At 40.7% G+C, this 21,901-nt stretch overlaps 1 protein-coding gene across 3 annotated transcripts in view; it reads left to right on the forward strand.

Moving 5' to 3' along the window:
- rptor (regulatory associated protein of MTOR, complex 1) overlaps positions 1-21,901 on the forward strand; it is a 347,202-nt gene that overhangs the window by 126,531 nt on the left and 198,770 nt on the right. For all 3 annotated transcript variants that reach the window (XM_074690536.1, XM_074690552.1, XM_074690545.1), the window contains exon 7: positions 18,567-18,742. In XM_074690536.1, coding sequence (XP_074546637.1) covers positions 18,567-18,742 — 176 coding nt within the window. The remainder of the gene's footprint in view (positions 1-18,566; positions 18,743-21,901) is intronic.

A 21,901-nucleotide genomic window follows, 5' to 3' on the forward strand; every position in this document is an offset into this window, starting at 1 on the left:
TTTTGGTGTTGGTTTCATCTCTCTATGACCTACCTGGCCTGAGCTAGGGCCGTCGAAGTGTGTTTTTTGGGTTTTTTGGCTCTATGGAGATTATTATGGGATGTCGGGGGTCATGTTTGGTATCATTACGCAATTTTTCGCAATTGTGAGGTGCGTGCCAATTTTGGTGAGTTTTTGAGCATGTTTAGTGGGTCTAATTTGCGTTTTCGGGGTGCGTGGAATAATAATAAGAAAAAAGAAACAGACGAAAAACAATAGTGCCCTCCGCCTTCGGCGGAGGGCACCTTCTAGCTTGCTAGAAGGTGCCCTCTGCTCAGGCCGAGGACCCTAATTAAAGCTGCAAGCAGCGTTAGACGGGTCCTCGGGGCTCATGCCGGTTTTGCCCTACTATCATGGTATTGGCCCCACTGTGTCCAACAGAATAAGACGAACATTTTGGTGGTGGTTTCATCTCTCTAGGACATTCCTATCCCCAGTTAGGGCTATTTTGCTGTGCATAGGTGGAAGTGAGCCTTGTGGTTCTGAGAGAATATTATGGGATGTCAGGGAGTCAGTTGATACCATGGCAACGTATCCCTCTGCTATGCTGAAGAGAAATAGCCAACTTCCTGTCTGGGAAAGGTCAGGGTGTCGGCAAGTAATTTGTTCGTCTCAATGAGATGAACATTTTGATGTTGGTTTGATCTCTCTAGGACATTCCTACTGGCTGCTATGGCTGTTTTAATGTGTCAGAATGTGGACAGAGGGAATATTATGGGATGTTTGGTATTATATTGAAGAGTTTGATGCTTGAGATGTGTGTGCTGATTTTGGTGAGTTTTTGAGCATGTTCAGGGGGTCTAATAAGCACTTTAATGGAGGAGAGAGTCATTGTTGCCTCTGCTGAGTCATGTGACCAGCTGTGTGGAACCCCTAATCAGTGAATGACATCATCACAGAAGTGCAGGAGGATGAGATTCCCAAAGGGGACAAACTTCTCATCCTGTAGGCCAGAATGTTGACCGAATCTGTGTAAAAATATGATTTTCTTGAAGAGCGTTTTGTGAGGAATCCAACCATGTCATTTTTAAAGCTGTGCGACTTTTACTTTTTTGTCTAGAGGCCCAACTGCTTCACTGAAGCTCCTCTCCCATCTGTTAACATTGCGTGGTCGGCGACTTTGAGGGCTCGCCATTCGAAAACCGGGCCAGAAACAACAACTTCCTTCACAACTTTTGTAGAACAGAGTCTGGTCTGTCATGTGAGCCAATTTTCATGGCGGTACCATTTTTGGTTATTGACAAGTTAATCTTTGTAGAGAGGCTTAAATTTCAGAAAACTCTTATTTTGGCGGGCAAATTGCCGGCTTCCTGTTGGAGCTGCGCGAAAATACCTCCTATATTTTTTGTGCGTCTCAATGAGAGGAACGTTTTGGTGTTGGTTTCATCTCTCTATGACCTACCTGGCCTGAGCTAGGGCCGTCGAAGTGTGTTTTTTGGGTTTTTTGGCTCTATGGAGATTATTATGGGATGTCGGGGGTCATGTTTGGTATCATTACGCAATTTTTCGCAATTGTGAGGTGCGTGCCAATTTTGGTGAGTTTTTGAGCATGTTTAGTGGGTCTAATTTGCGTTTTCGGGGTGCGTGGAATAATAATAAGAAAAAAGAAACAGACGAAAAACAATAGTGCCCTCCGCCTTCGGCGGAGGGCACCTTCTAGCTTGCTAGAAGGTGCCCTCTGCTCAGGCCGAGGACCCTAATTAAAGCTGCAAGCAGCGTTAGACGGGTCCTCGGGGCTCATGCCGGTTTTGCCCTACTATCATGGTATTGGCCCCACTGTGTCCAACAGAATAAGACGAACATTTTGGTGGTGGTTTCATCTCTCTAGGACATTCCTATCCCCAGTTAGGGCTATTTTGCTGTGCATAGGTGGAAGTGAGCCTAATGGCTCTGAGAGAATATTATGGGATGTCAGGGAGTCAGTTGATACCATGGCAACGTATCCCTCTGCTATGCAGAAGAGAAATAGCCAACTTCCTGTCTGGGAAAGGTCAGGGTGTCAGCAAGTAATTTGTTCGTCTCAATAAGATGAACATTTTGATGTTGGTTTGATCTCTCTAGGACATTCCTACTGGCTGCTATGGCTGTTTTAATGTGTCAGAATGTGGACAGAGGGAATATTATGGGATGTTTGGTATTATATTGAAGAGTTTGATGCTTGAAATGTGTGTACTGATTTTGGTGAGTTTTTGAGCATGTTCAGGGGGTCTAATAAGCACTTTAATGGAGGAGAGAGTCATTGTTGCCTCTGCTGAGTCATGTGACCAGCTGTGTGGAACTACTAATCAGTGTGTGACATCATCACAGAAGTGCAGGAGGATCAAATTCCCCAAAGGACAAACTTCTCATCCTGTAGGCCAGAATGTTGACCTAATCTGTGTAAAAATATGATTTTCTTGAAGAGCGTTTTGTGAGGAATCCAACCATGTCATTTTTAAAGCTGTGCGACTTTTACTTTTTTGTCTAGAGGCCCAACTGCTTCACTGAAGCTCCTCTCCCATCTGTTAACATTGCGTGGTCGGCGACTTTGAGGGCTCGCCATTCGAAAACCGGGCCCGAAACAACGAATTCCCCCACAACTTTTGTAGAACAGGGTCTGGTCTGTCATGTGAGCCAATTTTCATGCCGGTACCATTTTTGGTTATTGACAAGTTAATCTTTGTAGAGAGGCTTAAATTTCAGAAAACTCTTATTTTGGCGGGCAAATTGCTGGCTTCCTGTTGGAGCTACGCAAAAATACCTCCTATATTTTTTGTGCGTCTCAATGAGACGAACGTTTTGGTGTTGGTTTCATCTCTCTACCACATTCCTGGACCGAGCTAGAGCCATTTTTGTGTGTTTTTGAGTGGTTTTTAGAGATTTTTAGGCTCTAGAGAGATTATTATGGGATGTCGGGGGTCATGTTTGGTATCAAACGAAAATTTTTCGTAATTGTGAGGTGCGTGCCAATTTTTGTGAGTTTTTGAGCATGTTTAGGGGGTCTAATTAGCGTTCAAAGCGCGGACGGAATAATAATAAGAAAAAATTAAAGCTGCAAGCAGCGTTAGACGGGTCCTCGGGCTCCTGCCGGTTTTCCCTCCAATGTGTCCATCAAAATAAGACGAACATTTCGGCGTTGGTTTCATCTCTCTACGACATTCCTAGCCCCAGTTAGGGCTGTTTTGGTGTGCATAGGGTGAAAGTGAGCCTAATGGCTCTGAGAGAATATTATGGGATGTCTGGGAGTCAGTTGATACCATGGCAACGTATCCTCTGCTGTGCTGAATGACATCACCTGCTGCATGCTTGGAGTTCTAATTAGCGTGACAGAACCCCAAACAGAGTGGAGACTGAGAGTTTATCAGGCATGTAATGTAAAGAAGTCCTCACAGAGTCCACAATTTTATCCCAATCTGTGTCAAAATATCATATTTGATAGAAGAGCTTGTCAGGAATCCATTTTTTGCATTTTTAAAGCTGTACGAGTTTTACTTTTTTCTCTAGAAGCCCAAATGCGTCACAAAAACGCTGTAAAAGCGCTGGAAACGTTCTAGAAATGGATTTTTTACTTTAGAGAAATGGCCGAACTACTTGTCCTGTAGGTCACAATGTTGGCTTAATCTGTGTAAAAATATCATATGGTTGTAGACAATTTTGTCAGGAATCCAACCATGTATTTTTTAAAGCTCTATGACTTTTAGTTTTTTGTCTAGAGGCCCAAATGCGGCACTAGTAGAATGTGTGTTTTGACCTGAAATCTTTTCTCCTCATCTGCTAACATGGAGAAATCCTAAATCGGCCAAAAGCGGTCGGCGGCTTTGAGGGCTCGCCATTCGAAAACCGGGCCAGAAACAACAACTTCCTTCACAACTTTTGGAGAGCAGGGTCTAGTCTGTCATGTGATGGTATTTTCAAGCATGTGCCATTTTTGGTTTCAGAGGAGAAAATTTTTGCAGAAAGGGAAAAAATGCAGAAAACTCTTATTTTGAAAGGCAAAATAGCCGGCTTCCTGTTGGAGATAGGTCCAGGGTAGCAGCGTATGATTTTTGTGTCTCATTGAGCTGAAAATTTTGGTGTTGGTTTCATCTCTCTACGACATTCCTAGTGGCGGCTAGGGCCGTTTTTGTGTGTTTTTGTGTATTTTTTTTTTAGGTTTTTTGGTTCTCTAGAGAGTATTATGGGATGTCAGGGGTCATGTTTGGTATTTTCTCGAATTTTTTGGCGATCCTGATGTGCGTGCCGATTTTGGTGAGTTTTCGAGCATGTTTAGGGGGTCAAATTAGCGTTCATTGACGGTGTGGAATAATAAGAAAAAAATTAAAGCTGCAAGCAGCGTTAGACGGGTCCTCGGGCTCCTGCCGGTTTTCCCTCCAATGTTTCCAACAAAATAAGACGAACATTTCGACGTTGGTTTCATCTGTCTACGACATTCCTAGCCCCAGTTAGGGCTGTTTTGGTGTGTGTAGGCTGGAAGTGAGCCTTATGGCTCTGAGAGAATATTAAAGCTGCAAGCAGCGTTAGACGGGTCCTCGGGGCTCATGCCGGTTTTGCCCTACTATCATGGTATTGGCCCCACTGTGTCCAACAGAATAAGACGAACATTTTGGTGGTGGTTTCATCTCTCTAGGACATTCCTAGCCCCAGTTAGGGCTATTTTGCTGTGCATAGGTGGAAGTGAGCCTAATGGCTCTGAGAGAATATTATGGGATGTCAGGGAGTCAGTTGATACCATGGCAACGTATCCTCTGCTATGCTGAAGAGAAATAGCAAACTTCCTGTCTGGTAAAGGTCAGGGTGTCAGCAAGTAATTTGTTCGTCTCAATAAGATGAACATTTTGATGTTGGTTTGATTTCTCTAGGACATTCCTACTGGCTGCTATGGCTGTTTTAATGTGTCAGAATGTGGACAGAGGGAATATTATGGGATGTTTGGTATTATATTGAAGAGTTTGATGCTTGAAATGTGTGTACTGATTTTGGTGAGTTTTTGAGCATGTTCAGGGGGTCTAATAAGCACTTTAATGGAGGAGAGAGTCATTGTTTCCTCTGCTGAGTCATGTGACCAGCTGTGTGGAACCCCTAATCAGTGTGTGACATCATCACAGAAGTGCAGGAGGATCAAATTCCCCAAAGGACAAACTTCTCATCCTGTAGGCCAGAATGTTGACCGAATCTGTGTAAAAATATGATTTTCTTGAAGAGCGTTTTGTGAGGAATCCAACCATGTCGTTTTTAAAGCTGTGCGACTTTTACTTTTTTGTCTAGAGGCCCAACTGCTTCAGAGAAGCTCTTCTCCCATCTGTTAACATTGCGTGGTCGGCGACTTTGAGGGCTCGCCATTCGAAAACCGGGCCAGAAACAACGAATTCCCCCACAACTTTTGTAGAACAGGGTCTGGTCTGTGATGTGAGGCAATTTTCATGCCTGTACCATTTTTGGTTATTGACAAGTTAATGTTTGTAGAAAGGCTAAAAATTCTGAAAACTCTTATTTTGGCGGGCAAATTGCCAGTTTCCTGTTGGAGCAACGCAAAAATACCTCCTATATTTTTTGTGCGTCTCAATGAGACGAACGTTTTGATGTTGGTTTCATGTGTCTACGACATTCCTGGCCCGAGCTAGAGCCATTTTTGTGTGTTTTTGAGTGGTCTTTAGAGGTTTTTTGGCTGTAGAGAGATTATTATGGGATGGCGGTGGTCATATTTGGTATCAAACGTAAATTTTGGGCGCCCATAATGTGTGTGCCAAATTTGGTGAGTTTTTGAATATGTTAAGTGGACCTAATAAGCGATTTACTGGAGTGCGGAATAATAATAATAATAAGAAAGAAACGCAGCAGGAACAATAGTGCCCTCGGCCTTCGGCCGAGGGCACCTTCTAGCTTGCTAGAAGGTGCCCTGGCTCAGGCCGAGGACCCTAATTAACGCCATTTCTAGTTTCATAAAGAGAAATTAAATACAACATTAAAGCAGATCACACAATCTCCGGCACATGTCCTAAATTTTAAAAATGATTAAATAATTTCTCATTTTCTTCAGCAAGTTGGCCTTGAATAACTGCTGATTCTTGTTTGGGGAGCGACGATAAACCTGCCTTTAGTTTAATTTGTTCTTTCAAGCTTTATTCCTCCTTAGCTTACATGATTTCTGTAAAAATGTAAACTACAACTGTTAAAAAGTGGATGCCAACAACAACTGAAAGTTGCAATAAAGTCTTAAAACTTCTTTAAAGGTTTTTGAAAAAGTCTTAAAAAGGTATTGAAACCAACCTCAGGATTTTAGCATATACCCTGATACAGTCTATGGTTTCGGCCAAATGTAACTCAGGCTGATCTGTGTGTGCCTGAGCTTTTTAAAGTGCTCTGTTTTCAGAAAGACACTGGGAAGTGGAAAATGTGTAAAAGTCTTAAAAATCATTCATACACTCACGCTCAGTCAGTAACTTTTATTTATAACCTTCTGTATTTCTAACCGTTCAGTCAGTGAGTGTAGAGTCATGATTCTCAGCTGGAGTCGTGTCTTAAACCATTCCATGTTCACCGCTCTGTGATCCAGCCAGTCAAACAGACAGCGTGCTCTCAGTCGCTGAGTTCTGCTGCAGTCATGGATGTACACAGCTCCCTACCCCTCTTCTCAACACACACTCTGGCACACACACCCTCTCACACACACACACAGCAGCAGCTCTGGTTTCTTTACTACTTCATCTTTCTATTACATTTCCTCTCCCGGCTATGGCATGTTATGTGAATCCCTAATGAGATGGCGCTGTCATTCATTTCAATAATTCACTGAGAAGTTTCAGGCAGTCAATAGATGAGCTGGAAAATCAGAGCAGCGGAAGCAGGAAGGTACAGGAGCAGTGACGGGGGAGGAGGGGGAGTTGCTGTGAAGGGGGAGGCGACTGAAGCAGCTGAAGTGCTGAGTTAATACAGTTTTTGACAGAAACTGTCACAAATGTCTCAGCATCTCTTGCTGTTTTCAGTTTGATGCAGAGGTCTTGGCATTGCTGAACTTTTCTGGTTAGGGTCACTGCTTTCATTCTGCTTCATCACAGGAGTGTTTTCTTATTCCTGGTTTTAGAAAACAGAAGTAGCTCATCATTGGCTCTGTGTACGTTTACTGCATGTAGTCTAGAAGTTATTTAAAGTAGACTAACAAACAGTCCTTTTATCTGCAGATAATATTGTGCATTTGGTTTCTTATTTTCCAGGTCAGGTCTTAGTTCTTGCATAAGCTTTAAGGTTTGGTTGCTTTCTGTCTCTGCCCTATTCTTATAAACAAATTAACTCAGGAACACTCACAGGAAACATCCCTTAAACTGGTGTTTTAAATACCTGAGTGCAGACTCTAAACAATTAAGGTCTGATCACTGGGACATTATAGAGCCCAGCAAAACAAATCTTTTTTTACACTGCTCAAAAAGTGAGAAAATCATCTTGTTTTATTTTACTTTTTGTTGTGACGATACTTCTCCACAGTAAATCTTATATAAACGAAGAGCCTGTTTGTTTTCTTTAGACAGACCCACATTTGTGAAAAAAGAAATTTGTGGGATGGGCAGTAGAGCTGGTTTTGTGGGTTGGGCTCATGAAAAATAAGCCAAATATTCTCTGCCAATGCGGCACAGCATATTCTGCTGTCCACTCTTGTTTGGACTGGATGATTGAAATTTTCTGAAATTTTCTGTTTGCATGCACAAAATGTTACCACTATTTGTGTTTGTATTAAAAATATAATAATAATAATAATAATAATAATAATTATTATTATTATTATTATTATTATTATTATTATTATTATTATTAGTAGTAGTAGTAGTAGTAGTAGTAGTAGTAGTAGTTGCAGTATTATATAATTTGTTTAGCACCAAATGGCTAACAAAGTGCTTTTACAATTTTAAACACGTCAGATAATCAGGGAAGGTAAGTGCTGAGTGAGTGTGATGTAAAGACACAAAGAAAAAAAAAACAAAAAAACGGAGGAATGATGACATCTCATCAGAGAAAAAAAGGGGAAAGGTTGCAAGAGGGTGAGAATAAAACAAAAAAAAACATTGAACAACCAAGCAAGTAATTAAAAGCTTAAAGAGATATAATAAAATAATATATAAAATAGTAAAAATAAAAAAGAGGATAATGACAACAAATGGGTAAAAGTCAAAATGAATGACAATTAAATAAGGTTATAATACAATTAAAAGGGTGCAATAAAAGAAAAGCAATTCTGTACAGGAATGGGTACTGAATTAGGTTCTTTTATAGGTACCGACTAGAGCCCGACCGATATGGGATTTTTGGAGCCGATGCCGATGCCGATACTGAGGGCAAAAAAAAGCCGATATCCGATATATCGGCCGATATCTGATATATCGACCAATATCCGGTATAATGGCTGAGATACATAATAAATTCATTGATATACACAGTACACATACTTTATATAAACACAAATTATTATAATACCCATATGATTCAAGACAGAGACAAAACACTATTAAATTAAGACAAGGAACTTTAATTAAAAAACTGTCAACGTAAGAACTGTAGTTTAAACCAATGATAAATAAGAACAAGCTGTAAACACAATAATAAATAAATAAGTCAAACTTTTAACACAGTAAGTAGAAAGAAAGTCAAACTGTAAACACACAATGATAAATAAAAAAGTCAAACTTTAAACACAATAATGAATTTTTAAAAAGAAGTCAAACTGTAAACACACAATGATTAATAGGAAAAATTAAACTGGAAACACAATGATAAATAAGGCAATAAGGCAAATTTGTGCGAACAAACTAGTGCAAACTGTATTTTAAGAGTATAATAAAAATAAATATTCAAAAATAAAGTTTTCAAACTGTAAACATGTAAACAGTTGCATAATGCGTATATCGTTTCACAAAGATGCAACTTACACGACGTTTAAACGCCGTATTATACTCTTACATTAGATTATGGCGGACGTGTGAATTAACAGTAGCATTTATCTGTTTATCTCACAGAAAAACAACTTACACGACGTTAAAACGCCGTATTATACTCTTGTATTAGATAATGGTGGACGTGTGAATTAACAGTAGCTCTTATCTCCGTTCATCTCACAAAAGATGCAACTTACACGACGTTAAAACGCCGTTCTATAGTCGTACTGTAGATTATGGTGAACGTGTGACTTAACAGTAGCATTTATCTCTGCTCGTCTCACAAAAGATACAACTTACATGGCGTTAAACATTGTTACACACTCTTTAAAACTTACGTGAAAAAACCTTGAATGCTCTTCCCGGCATGTCTTAACAGTGTGTTTTTGTCATGGAGCACTAAAGTGTAGAGTTACATTGTTTTGAAAAGTCACAGCTGACGATGGAGTAATTTCAGTTTTTGCCGTCCTCTCCTGTAGCAGACTGATAGTGAATGGGGGAGACGAGCGGCTTCAAAGCATGGTCTGCGTGTGAGGGGGAGGGGCCGGGCACTCGGGCAGCGTGCAGCCCAACACACAGACTCACAGGAGCAGGAGTGACAGGAGTAGGAGCGGCAGAATTTCCGCGGAGCAAAATTTTTATAATCAGCTACATTTTGGCCGATGTTGATTATTCTGTGACAGGCTATAATCGGCCCGATTAATCGGCCCGCCGATTAATCGGTCGGGCTCTAGTACCGACCGAATTCTGTCAAAAGTAGCGGGTACTGATTCAAGTAAAATCAAAGGGTACCATGTTTAGGTACCTAAACGCATCCTTGTGACTGTGAGGGAGTGGAAGAGGAGGCAATTTTCTATGCTGGACATGAACACAGCATTGTAGGGTTATATACTGAATAGTTAATATGTTAAATTGAAAAAAGTTATATTTCATTTATAAGCAAATTGATATTTTTTACCACACTAACACAAAAAAAGTACTGAAAATTGGTACCGTTGAGTACTGATACTAATTTCCCAGGTACAGGAAATCGGTACCTCAAATGCAAAGCGTACCCATCCCTAATTCTATAACAGTGAGTTTTCAAAAGAGATTTGAAAGATGTTACTGACTCTGTCAGTCTCATATTCTCGGGAGATTGTGCTAAATCATTGACTTTTGATTTGAGCCCTGGCTTTGGAATGAACAGCAGAGCTCCGGTGAGATTATTCATAAGAAGTCAGTATTTCTAAGATGTAGTTTGGTGCAAGACCTAAACTTTAAAAGTGATCAGTAAAATTTTAAACTCGATTCTAAAAGCCACATGGAGCCAGTGGAGAGGAGTCCAGGGGTGATGTGATGTTGCCTCTTAAAACCAGGCCTAGGTTAGATACCAGAAGGGAGTAACTGTAGGTGTGTCAAGAGGAGATTAATGCATAGGTCACTTTTCTAGGTAATTGGTAAAATGTGCAGTTGTTAATATTTTTTACTTTAGAAGTCATTTCACGACTCCTCTATCTGTGTTTCCTGATCCCCACTTTTAGAACCACTGAACTAAAAAAAGTGAGGTTAAATGTCCAGTGGAGTATGTGGAAACACAAAGCTCAGTCCTGTTGAAGAAGGATGGGAAAAGTTAACTGATGTTTGGGCCTCTTGAGACTCTCCCAAAGCCTATCTGTGGGATAAAAGTTGAGGCTACTATCAGCTGTGTGTAAAGTGTGTAAGCTGAGTCAAAGCTTCGCCTTAAAGCCTGGAAGAGCCGCTTCTAAAGATACTCTGGTTGTCATAAGCTGGGAGACACTGTGTGGATGATGCAAGAACAGATAAGCTCATGATCAGTTTTTGGAGACAGTATTTTCTTTTATAGCTGGGTGTGCTCTGTACTCTCAGGTGCTTGCTGCATCACTGCACAAAAATAATATATTTACACGGGGAGCTTCAGGGTGTAGCTATAGTGTCTGGTTGGGGAAATAACCTCAGGAAATCCCTCGGTTAGGTACAGGGGAAGTTGCATAACATCTATAAGCAATTTCACTTTTCCACCTGAGCGCTCCCCCTCCTCACCCTTCTCTCCCACGCACACAGGAAGTGTATTACAGGGAGGGGTAATGGCAAACATAGAGGGAGCCCCATGACTGGGAGAGACTTCTTAATCATGCAGGGGGGGATCCAAACTGGGTGTTCCCCTCCCCTCCCCTCCGCCCTCATTCTTCTGCATGCACTTCTGAAGTGAATCAAGATCCTGAGGGGGATCCACACACACTCACAAACACACACTTTTTAATTAGACATGCACAGCGCACCTGTGTCAAATTGCACGACAGGCTCAAACTCACCGGGGACTTTAAGTTTTGGAGACGAAGATGAAGACACGAGCATGAAAGAAGCCAATGAAAAGATATGGGAGGAGGAGGAGGAAGAGGAGGTGTTTTGTCACTCCTCCATAGCACCAAATCAGCCTCCTCCACCACTTAGACACAGTGTGTGTAGGTGTGTGTGTGGAGCTCTGAGTGCTCTCCTATAAGGCCACCTGCTTCCTTTTAAATATCTCATGACTTCCTGCATGCACTCAGCTAACATGCTGCCTGCATTAGCTGCAGGGTGAAAAGTTAAACGTGTGTGTATGTGTGTGTGTTCCCTGTAGGCGAAGACATATGGAACATTCTGGTTTGTGAGAGCTTGTGTGTTTATTGGTGTGTGTGTTTTCTTTTTCTTGGCATTTCCAGGATGCTCACATTAGAGCCTCCTCTGGCTCCTTCCATCATTTTAATGAATAATTAACGCACTACTGTAGATTGTTGCACGGCTAAAGTTGCTTTCTGGTATGATCGGATGCTGTGTTTGTGTAGTTTTTACGCTAGACACTTTATTGTAGGATTAGTTTCATAAATTAGCGTCACTTTTTCAAAAAAGAAAAAAAACAGGAATTCTTAGTAATTAAATGGTATCCTAATATCCCCTTTGAAAGCTAGACAAAAGAAAGCTGTCATGGTGATCTCTGCAGTAATTTGCAGGATTACAGTATGCTAATGTGATAATTACAGTGGATGCTTGGCATTCACCAGCTTCAGCAGGCAGTGTTTTCATATTTAGAGTAAGGATTACTGCGGCACGCTGTCAAACATTCTCTCCAGATTCCCGTCAGGAGACCGTGATCGTCCTGAGACTGACACAATGAGAAGCTTTGGAGGCACACGCTGCTTTTATTCCAAGTGTCTGACGCCAGCAGCAACTTGACAGTTTCCTCATTACAAAGAGAGAAGAAGAATTGCATTACCAGAAATTGGCATAGATCCATCTGCAGCGCAACAGGCGTGCTCCTTTACACGCCTGCAAACATTTCAAAGTGAAATGAAAGATGTATGTTATTAGAGGAAAAAGCCTCGTGCACAGCACATACAATTGCATACTCCCCCCTCCATTAATTAGGACTATTCTTCTGTATTTTTAATACCATGATTTATTCATGTGTGTGTGCAGAGCTTCTTATAGAGCAGTTCTCTAAGTACATAATGTCTCACACTGAGATCTGAGCCTCAACTGCTGCTGCCTTTTTCCGCCACTTATTATAGAGTCAGCTAATGAGTTATTAGACTAAGAGAGATCAGGGAGGAGGTGCAGTCTGTACAGGCATGGGGAGGCTTTACACAAATCTACAGAAGCTCATCACAAACTATCATTTGAATCCAGTCGCAGTGGTTTTTAAAATCAGATAGACACGTTTGTAGCTACTTCCTGGTGAATATTCAGGAGAAATTGAAATTAGACTCCTTCACGCCTTGTTTTGTTTTCAGGGCAGCCTGCAGGACCATTTGTTGTGTTTGTTTTCTCGGCTAATCCTCTATTTAACTCTCCTCAGCCTCCGGGCGCTGAATGACTAGCACGTGTTCACTCTTGGTTTTGTGGGTTTGCCCAAAATTGCATCAGATGCTGAGCTGCAGCACACAGCAACCTCAGGCCTGCTGAGCGGTTCTCATTCAGCTGCTCCGCTGAAATTCTGTTTGTGTTTTAGTTCACTTTATCAATCAATAGGGCTGGGACCATATGCTGTTATTGGGAATCTATTCTATTCCGACTTTTGGGGTGCTGGTTCAATTTAAATGCTGATTCTTTAAAATTCACAATTTTTGAGATTTTTAGTTAGTTTTTTTTAACCCCAGACCATGTGAAAAAGTTACATGATGAAGGTAATATCTACAGACTACATCAGGAGCCATATTTTCCCATAAAATGCACATCATGTGAGTCAGAGAGAAACATTTCACTCTATGCCGGAGAAAAGTGGTAACTTTTTTTCCAGTCCAGTTTTAAACAAAAACTGAAATGAAGAATTTGAATTAAAAAAAAAGAATTCCAATTCTGATATTGTCAAAAATTCCAATATATTTATTTTCTATTTTACCTCCCACCCCTAGTTATTAAACCCAGAAGTGCTAACGTGTTTGTCGTAGTATGATCCTAGTATGATGATAATGGTGCCCCTTCCACGATGCAACGTAGGAAACGTTTCCAGTGGGATCTCCTCGTCATGTCAGTAACACTGGAAGCCATCAGGACTGTCAAGGCTCAATTTATTCTTCTCAGAGAGTCAAAATTTCCTTCACTTTTCAGTGTTTGGTGCTCCTGTTTTCAGTAAATGCCCTTCTCTCTTTTTTGTCTTGCTTTTGTTTTTCTTTTTCAGTTTTGTAGAAACAATTCATTTACAAGGCAATTTAAAGTGCTTTACGGCAAAAAAAAAAAAAAGGATAAAATAAAAAAAATCCAAATAGGCAAAATAAAATCATTGCGTAAAATCATACCGTAAAACATTTAAAATGAGTAACTAAATTAAAAGAGGAGAGTGCAGATTAAATACTTTCAGGTGTTGTGTGCTAAGTTAAACAGAACTGTTTTCAGCTGTGATTTAAACCTTGTCATAGTTGAGGCCTGCCTCACGTCTTCTGGAAGACTGTTCCAGATTTTAGGGGCATAAACCTGGAATGAAGCCTCACCGTGTGTAGACCTGACTCTGGACACCAGCAGGAGACCCCTCCCTGAGGTTGTCAGAGACTGAGTTGGTTCATATGGATTTAGCATGTCAGAGATGAACTTTGGCGCTAAACCATGTAGTAAACAAGTAGAGCTGTTTTAAAGACTGTTCTCTGAGCCACAGGAAAATGAAAACTCAAAGATATCATCCTGTCAAATTTTCTGCTGTTTACAGTTTATAGTAGACATGCACCATTGGCTGCACCGTTGTCTGGCCAATCGATCGGTGATCGGCCCATCCTTACATATGAAACTGATCTTATATTCCTCCAGAAGAAGACAGCCAGACATTGTTGCTTTTTGCTCCTAGAAACTCAGGACACTTTATTGGTTGTTTAAATCCAAACATAAAGATTTTATTGTTTCACAGGTGTTGTTCAGTTATTTTCAATAAAATAAGGTTGAAACATTAAAGGCATATGCTGTCAGTTATAAAAAAATACAAAGTAAAAAAATGGTGTCAGCTCAAATCGATATCGGCAGGTCAGGCTTTTTAAAGATTGGTGATCGGTTATCGACCAGAAAATTGTGATCGGTGCACCCCTGGTTTATAGAGGTTTGGAAATTAGGTCCTGGCCTGCACTGATTGAGAACAGGGCCTGTGACCCACAGGTTGGCCAGTAGTCTATCTCTGAAAAGAGTTACCAGTTGTGGTTGGATTTATCTAAACCCTCTTTAAACAATATTTTAGTTGCTCTTAATGCAGCCATTATCTAACATAGTTTATAAGGCCTCGTTGGGTTGGTGTGTGTGGTTGTGATCATGTTGAATTAAGAGCTGGGAAGCCAGACGCTGGATTATGATCAACATTTTTTTAACCTCTGAAATAAATAAAAAAAACTTCCATCAGAACATTTTTATTCTGAGTTGATGTCCAAACATATGGCCCACTTTAGTAACGAGCCGTATTTATAATTGTTTATATTTTGCTGAATTATGGTTTCAAATGGAGTTGGTGTAATAGTAGGCCATGCTTCAGTCATTATTGTTTCAGTAATGCTCCCCCTTGATCGTAAAATCCTTTGTTTTACAGGGTTTTGTTGAGTAATTCTTTCTTTAAGAGGTGGTCGTGTTCCTCTTTAGGTGCTGTGCTTTTTATGCTTTCTAACACTTGTCACCTAACAGTTTAAACACATCTCACACCTTCCTCCTGCACCCAGCCATCGTGCCTGCAGCCCCTCTAGTGTTTGCAAACACAGAAAGAGTTGTAGCGCTTAAAGCAGCATTTTCCGCCGCAGTAAACAGCTGTTCAGGGTGTCTGCGGGTCTTCATGAGGTTGTGCTGTACACTTTTAAAACTGTCACGTTTATCTACCAGGAGTGTATCCTGGTTTCAGTATATGATCACAGCTTATTTATGCATCCCACACATGTTTGTGGATCAAACTCAAATTGGCAGACAGCAGCTGTCAGAAGAGGAGTTATTAGTAGGAGTGAGTGATGAAAACTGGTTCTGCACATTTTCAAACACAAACAGACCAACAGTGAAGTGTCACATTTAAACGCTTTAAAAGAAAGAAAGTGTTTGAAGTTCTTTCCATTATTGTGCCAACAAAGCCTCAGCTGCTGAAAACAAGCTGGTTTTCTGTGAATATTATAGGATGAGCATCATAAATGAGTGTTTCCTGAAACAATAGAGATTTCTGATTTGCAGAAGAGGCAATGATGAGGATTGTTATGAAAACAGTCTCCCTTTCTATTCACTTCCTAAAATCAGACTGAGCTAAAAGGTTAAAGCAGCAACCACAGCAGTCAGTGATGATGAAGGAAAGTTGGTTTTCTACCTTCATTAAGAACCACGGCTCATTAAAGTGTACTCAGCAAAAGACAGAAACCATATTGAACTCCCCGCAAACAAATCAACAGAACAACAACGCAATGAGCACATAAATAGTCAAGAGCTTCAAGTTTAATTAAAGTTTTACATCATATGCAAAGTCCTCTCTATTTCTCACCCTGAACGTATTGACTGAGCCGTCCCTCTGTGTGGAAATACCACGCTAGTGTTTTCTAGAATAGACATGAGGATTGTTCAGCTCTCAAGATCGCCTGCTTAGAGGGCAAGCAGGAGGAAAATTCCCTCCCTGGGATCGATAACCTATCCCATTATCATCAGGCCCTAACTATGTCTCAGGCAGTGCAGCCGGAGTAATGTTTAGCCTGAAAGCATAAAGTGGCTAATCTGCAAAAAGCTCTAATTTGTATCTTTTGCATTTTAAGTTGTCTCTTGTTTCTGTGCAGCAGCGAGGAAAACAAAACAGTTTATTGCTCATCCCCTGCTGTCCATTTCAGATGCCGAGAGCTGGACTAGTTCATTACAGCTTTTACTGGGATTTCTTTACTTTTCACCAACCCTGTGTTTGTTTTTTAATACGGTACACCAAAGCTGCTGTGGAGAAAAACACAGCATTTTTTTATGAAGGGCACGGCTGGTTGGTAATAAATACAGTCCTGGTGATGAGAAAGTAGATCATTTTCGAAAAAAAAAAAAAAAAAAGACGACAAATTTCTGCTCTCAGCAAAGTCTGTTCCCAAAAGTTCACACGCAAACAAATGAATAGTAGATTTGTTTTTGCAAAATAGTTTTTCTGGGAGCAAAGAGATGGTGCCAAATCTGTTGGGTGCAAACAGCTTGCAACAACAATGACAGTAGTCAGTGCAGGCTCGTGTAGGCGGTGATAGAGCGCTTATGCTTTCACCTGTTGCCTTCAGGACATTGGCTGATAGTCACGCTTGGACTTGGGATGAGTTTTTAACTTGTTTTTAGTCAAAGTTTTGAAAAGCCAAAGAGGGCTGCTTCTTTTCTCATTTTCTTTATGAAATTATTTTGTTTCTTTTCTACACCTTTAAATTTCAGAACATTACGCTCTGCTACTCATGAGTTTTATTTTACACCTTCATCTGCCGTTTACCCTCCTGTCTGTCGTCCTCTCACATTGCTTCTGTCAAAAAATGTTACAGAACAACAAGAGTATTGTAATCAGAGGGCGAGAACTTCAGTTATATTTCACAAATTATGGAGGGTTAAAGATTACCCATGTCAAATGTCTGTTAAAAGAAAGGGTTAAAAAATGTGAAATTAGGTCCAGAGTCCATGCTAAACTGACTTGAAGCTGATCAACTTCCAAAATTCACTCTTATACCACTACAGGGCATAACCAGTGTTTAACAGCAACAAAACGGACAAAAACACAAACACTGATCCATTATCATGTCTCACAAGAGCAAGGCTGGAGCCATGGAATTCAGTACAAAATTCCACCTGAGTTCAAGACAATAGAAAAACCGAACCCATGTCTGAAAAGACTGGGCTGATGATCCTGTTATTACAGCCCTGGGGTTACACATGAACACAACTTGAAAGTGGCTGAAAAAGTCATAATTCCATCTATTTGCTTACAGGTTGAATACAAAAGACGATTGATTATGGCAAGCTGCTTCTTATTTGCCTTTTGATGCATTGCACACATTAAACAACCAGGAGCTTCGGTAAACTCTCTGTTAGCTTATTAGCTATTGTTAACAGCTCACAGCCACATACCCTCCACACAAAACACCAACAAAACACTGTGCATTTTAAATGAACTATGTTTCTCACCCATTGACAATTTTGATCCTCGTAAGGTGATTAAATCAGCTGTGACTGCTCTTCACCTTCAACTTTAACATGCAGCCATCAGGCTTTAGCCTCGCCACAGAAACAGAAATGGGTCTTCTGGTTAAGTAATAGTTCAGTGTTGTCCTCTGTTTGTTGATAGTAGTCCTTTTGTTGATTATCCCTTCATCAGCTGAAGTTACTGCTTCCCTGCTGTGAGCCTGGATAGCCTTGAGCATGCTCAGCTCCGACTTGATGTTTATTCCATGAATATTCAATTAGCCATGTGCTGCTTAAGCAGATTTCCCACTACTGTTACAGCAGCCTTAAACTGCACCCCCCAGATCACCCTGGCATAGTTTCTTGCAGTGATAAAACAAAAATAGTTTGGGTACTTGAAATTCTTCTGACCAGTCATTCAAACTTATGCTAGCTACAAGGCTTTTCCACCTCAGTATTGGAATATCATCAACTTCTGATGTTTCTCTTGATTCATCCATAATCAGACATTCTGTGTTCCGGTTCCTGCCTTTGTGGGAATGTATTTTAATTTTGCAATACTGCTATAGAGGAGAAATCCATGAAAAACTGTGAATAATGTATTGCATTAAGTTAAAACTCTCACAGATTTTCATATTACTTTCTCAAACCTCCTCATGTCACAAACGGATGCTGTCTGCACGTCTGCATCTGCTTCGACAGACACAAACACCAACCACAAACAAGTTTCTCCTCTTTGGAGTCAAGTTGTCAGTCACTCAGCTCCTTTTCTCTTCTCCGTCCTCCGTCGTGTATTTCCCCAGACAGTGGGTCAGGTTGTGAAGCAGTTCAATTATTCAGTGTTTGGAGTCTGAAACCTAGATTTACGCTGAGATTACTTTCTGTGGCGGGCGCAGTTTTAAAATATCCCATAATTGTACCATTCTGTATCAGGATGTTAGCTGTGTTTGCCTCCACACAGATGTGGCTCAGGTCGGCACTGCAGCAGAACTAACAGTACAACCCTATTGTGTTTGTTGTGTTCAGGTGGCAGCTATCAACCCCAGTCACCCACTCGCTCAGATGCCCCTACCGCCCTCCATGAAGAACTGCATCCAGCTGGCAGCCTGTGAGGCCAGCGAGCTGCTTCCCATGAACCCTGATCTCCCAGCTGACCTCTTCACTTCCTGTCTCACCACGCCTATCAGGATCGCCCTCAGATGGTAACGTTTGGATCACATGTTTACTCTACACCAGGCATGGGCAAACTACTGCCCGGGGGCCACATGCGGCCCGTTAAACGTTTTAACCCGGCCCGCCGAACTTGAAAAAATTAAATGAATAAACCTTGTTAATGTTTTATTTCCCCTGCAATTCTGATGTTTTCCCACTAGATGGAGCACTGTAGATACATTGGCTGTGTTGAGGTGAAGCGTAGGCCTATTACTCCACGTTTGCACTTTACCCTCTGACCCATCAGCCCTTCTGTAACGATGAACGGACCTAAGAAAAGGAAAGTGGACATAACGAAACTCATTGAAACACATGGAAGTGCGCATATGCGCGCGGATAAGATGGAGTGGATCGTCAGCAATCTGTTACTTACATAAAAAAAAGAAGCTCAGGAACATGTCTGTATAAACCTTCAATGTGAGTTATTAGTCTAATTTTTTTATATAAAGATGTTCACATTTGATATCAAAATATCACACAAACAATTTTGACACAATCTTTTATTATTTATTTTTTATTTTTTTTCATTTTTAAAACCAGGACAGAAAAAACGCGTTTTTCTGTCCATAATTTCGTTTTTATGGTCCATAATTTCGTTTTTTTTTTTTTTTTTTTTTTAAATTTTGTTATGTTTTGTTTATAATTCCATTCTCTCATATTCTAATTTTAATTTCAAAGCAAAATCAAAACAGCGAAAAATAGACGGTTATTTGTTTTTCTGATTTTTGATTTGAAAACGAAAAATTGAATAAGAAGTCGTTATCCGTTTTCCGATTTTGGATTCTAAAACGGATATGAAATGAACAAATGATACCCTGATAGTTACCAAAGCACTCCATCCATCTGCTCCTGGTCCGGCCCCTTTGTCAAATGTTAGAACCCATTGTGGCCCAGGAATCAAAAACTTTGCCCACCCCTGCTCTACACATTCAAATCTGAGAAATGAAGTCACTCTAGAGGAAGTGCAAGATTTATCTTCAGTGTAGTGGAATTTTTTTCTCTCTAATCTTCAAAACTTACTCTCTGCTGGTTGCTTGGTTTTACTGTTTTAATGCCCTACTTTCTCCATATTCATGAAACTTGTGAAAGTATGACATTTTCCTCAGCTGGATGAGGCTAGTTTTACTGTAATACTCACACAATGGAGCACAGATTTTCCCTTTACCCTGCAGGAGACAGTGTGTCAGTCTTTAATTTGTAAATCCTGTCACTGGCAGGTCAGATCACTGCTTGGACACTGTGTGACACGATGATGTGCCCCGTGCAGAAAGCAAACGTTCCTCTGAGCGCCGACCCTGCTCAGTATTCAGCTCTGATGAAAAATGTAAACTGACATCATCCACCGTAATGTGAGTCTGATGATCCCTGCAGAGGCAGCTGGAGTAAAATAGGCGAGAGATATTCAGGCAATTTTGGAGAGTCGACTGATACAGTGGCCTGATGTAAATTCAGCCTGATGCATCATTCAGAGGACTGTACTGACGGAGCCTTGAGCTCAACCACAGGAGCTCACAGGTTGCATCAGTCAGTCAGCTGTGAGCGGGGCGCACTCAGGGTATGGGACTTGCATACCCAGCCAAAGGTGATTGCATCACCTCCTATTGCATTAGTAACACACACACGCACACATGCACACACACATAAATGTCATTCATGCTCTACATAAACATGAACCATACCTCTGCATCCTGTGCAGGACTGATTTCCTGACAAGCCTTAGAGCTGATTACAAGCAGTTTGTTCTGTCTGGGAAAAAATAAACCTGACATCAAAAAGTAACAGTGACGGTTTTGTCAGAGCCTCAGGCTTTACTTCTTTTTGGAAATTTCCTCTCTATCATTGATCAGAAATGTCACTAACTTTGATTAGTTTGAGCCTGTAGAGATGAGACACTCATTGGATGGTTTGGTTTTATTAATTAACTGATTTCTTTGCTTTCTTATTTCTCACTCACAGTGTTGTTGACGTCGTCAAAGGATTTACAAAGTACAAATGTTTACATTTTTGATGCTTATTCTTGCCTCAGCTTATTATCAAAGCTGTGTAGTCACTTTCAATAAATATTACTAAAGACTGCATGATTAAAGATATTACGATGGTTGTGATTACTTAAATGAACATTAAAGGGGCTTTGAAGACTATCTGGAAGAGCTAGTGGTTTTCCAGGATAAAGACTCCATTTCCCATGAGCTCTAGCTCCCATCACTGTGAGGACGTGACTCTTACCAAGGCGTGTTTGTTTTGAAGCAAAGATCTCTTTAGCACTGCTTTTCTTTGTTCAAGACAACTTTTACCAGGATGCAAGGCGACAAGGCAATGTGTTTAATTGTAGTTACTTAGAGCTAATGTTTGCAACATGACAACAGTCAAACTTTGTAAACTCAGATTGTAGTTTAACGTCCAGAAGGTGAGCAGACTACCTGTTTAGTGTGGTACTCACAGCCTGGTACTCTGAGACATGTCTGTTAACAACGTTGCGTCCCATTTTAAATCAATACGGGACCCAATTTGTCCTGTATTCCAGTTTGCCTTGAACGCAACACCACTCTGTCTGAATTCAACATGCGTTTGAGTCCGCCCGCTAAAAACAGCAGTTGGTTGTTTGATATTAAGCGTTGAATGAGTGGTCATCATTGATTGGGTGAGAGAAAGTCACAGGAAATCAGAAGTAAACTGTCTGTGGCTGCATTTGGTACTCCGCCCCCTGCCCCATTGAAAAGCAAAGGATGCAGAAACAGACGTGACTGGGAAAATTTGTATGATTGGTTTGACAGTGTGAGTGAAACGATGTCAAAGGACACGATAAAATCTGTCGTCGAGCGCTCTCTGTGGCACATGGTGGCCTGTCAGATGTCAGACAGCTTGCGTCTAGAGAGCAATGATACTGTAACATCAGGACAAACAAATGTCACTGTCAATTCTTTATACCTGAAGCATCTCCAGATACAGGATACTTATTAATAATTGATAAAATATGGTTAATTTGGAAAAGTCAATCCTTCTTAAAGAATCATCAGAACAAGATTTTTAAAAGGTATGAACTATACTTAAGCTGCCACAGTGTTTTACTGAATATATTCCTCAGATTGGTTATTTCTTACCAATACATCAAGAATACAGGCATTTCATTGGTACAACATGAAAAAAGT

The sequence above is a fragment of the Halichoeres trimaculatus genome, unplaced genomic scaffold (genome assembly GCF_033239565.1).
Source record: "Halichoeres trimaculatus isolate MK-OKI-2021-1 unplaced genomic scaffold, fHalTri1.1 fHalTri1_scaffold_2, whole genome shotgun sequence".
Taxonomy (NCBI): Eukaryota; Metazoa; Chordata; class Actinopteri; order Labriformes; family Labridae; genus Halichoeres; species Halichoeres trimaculatus.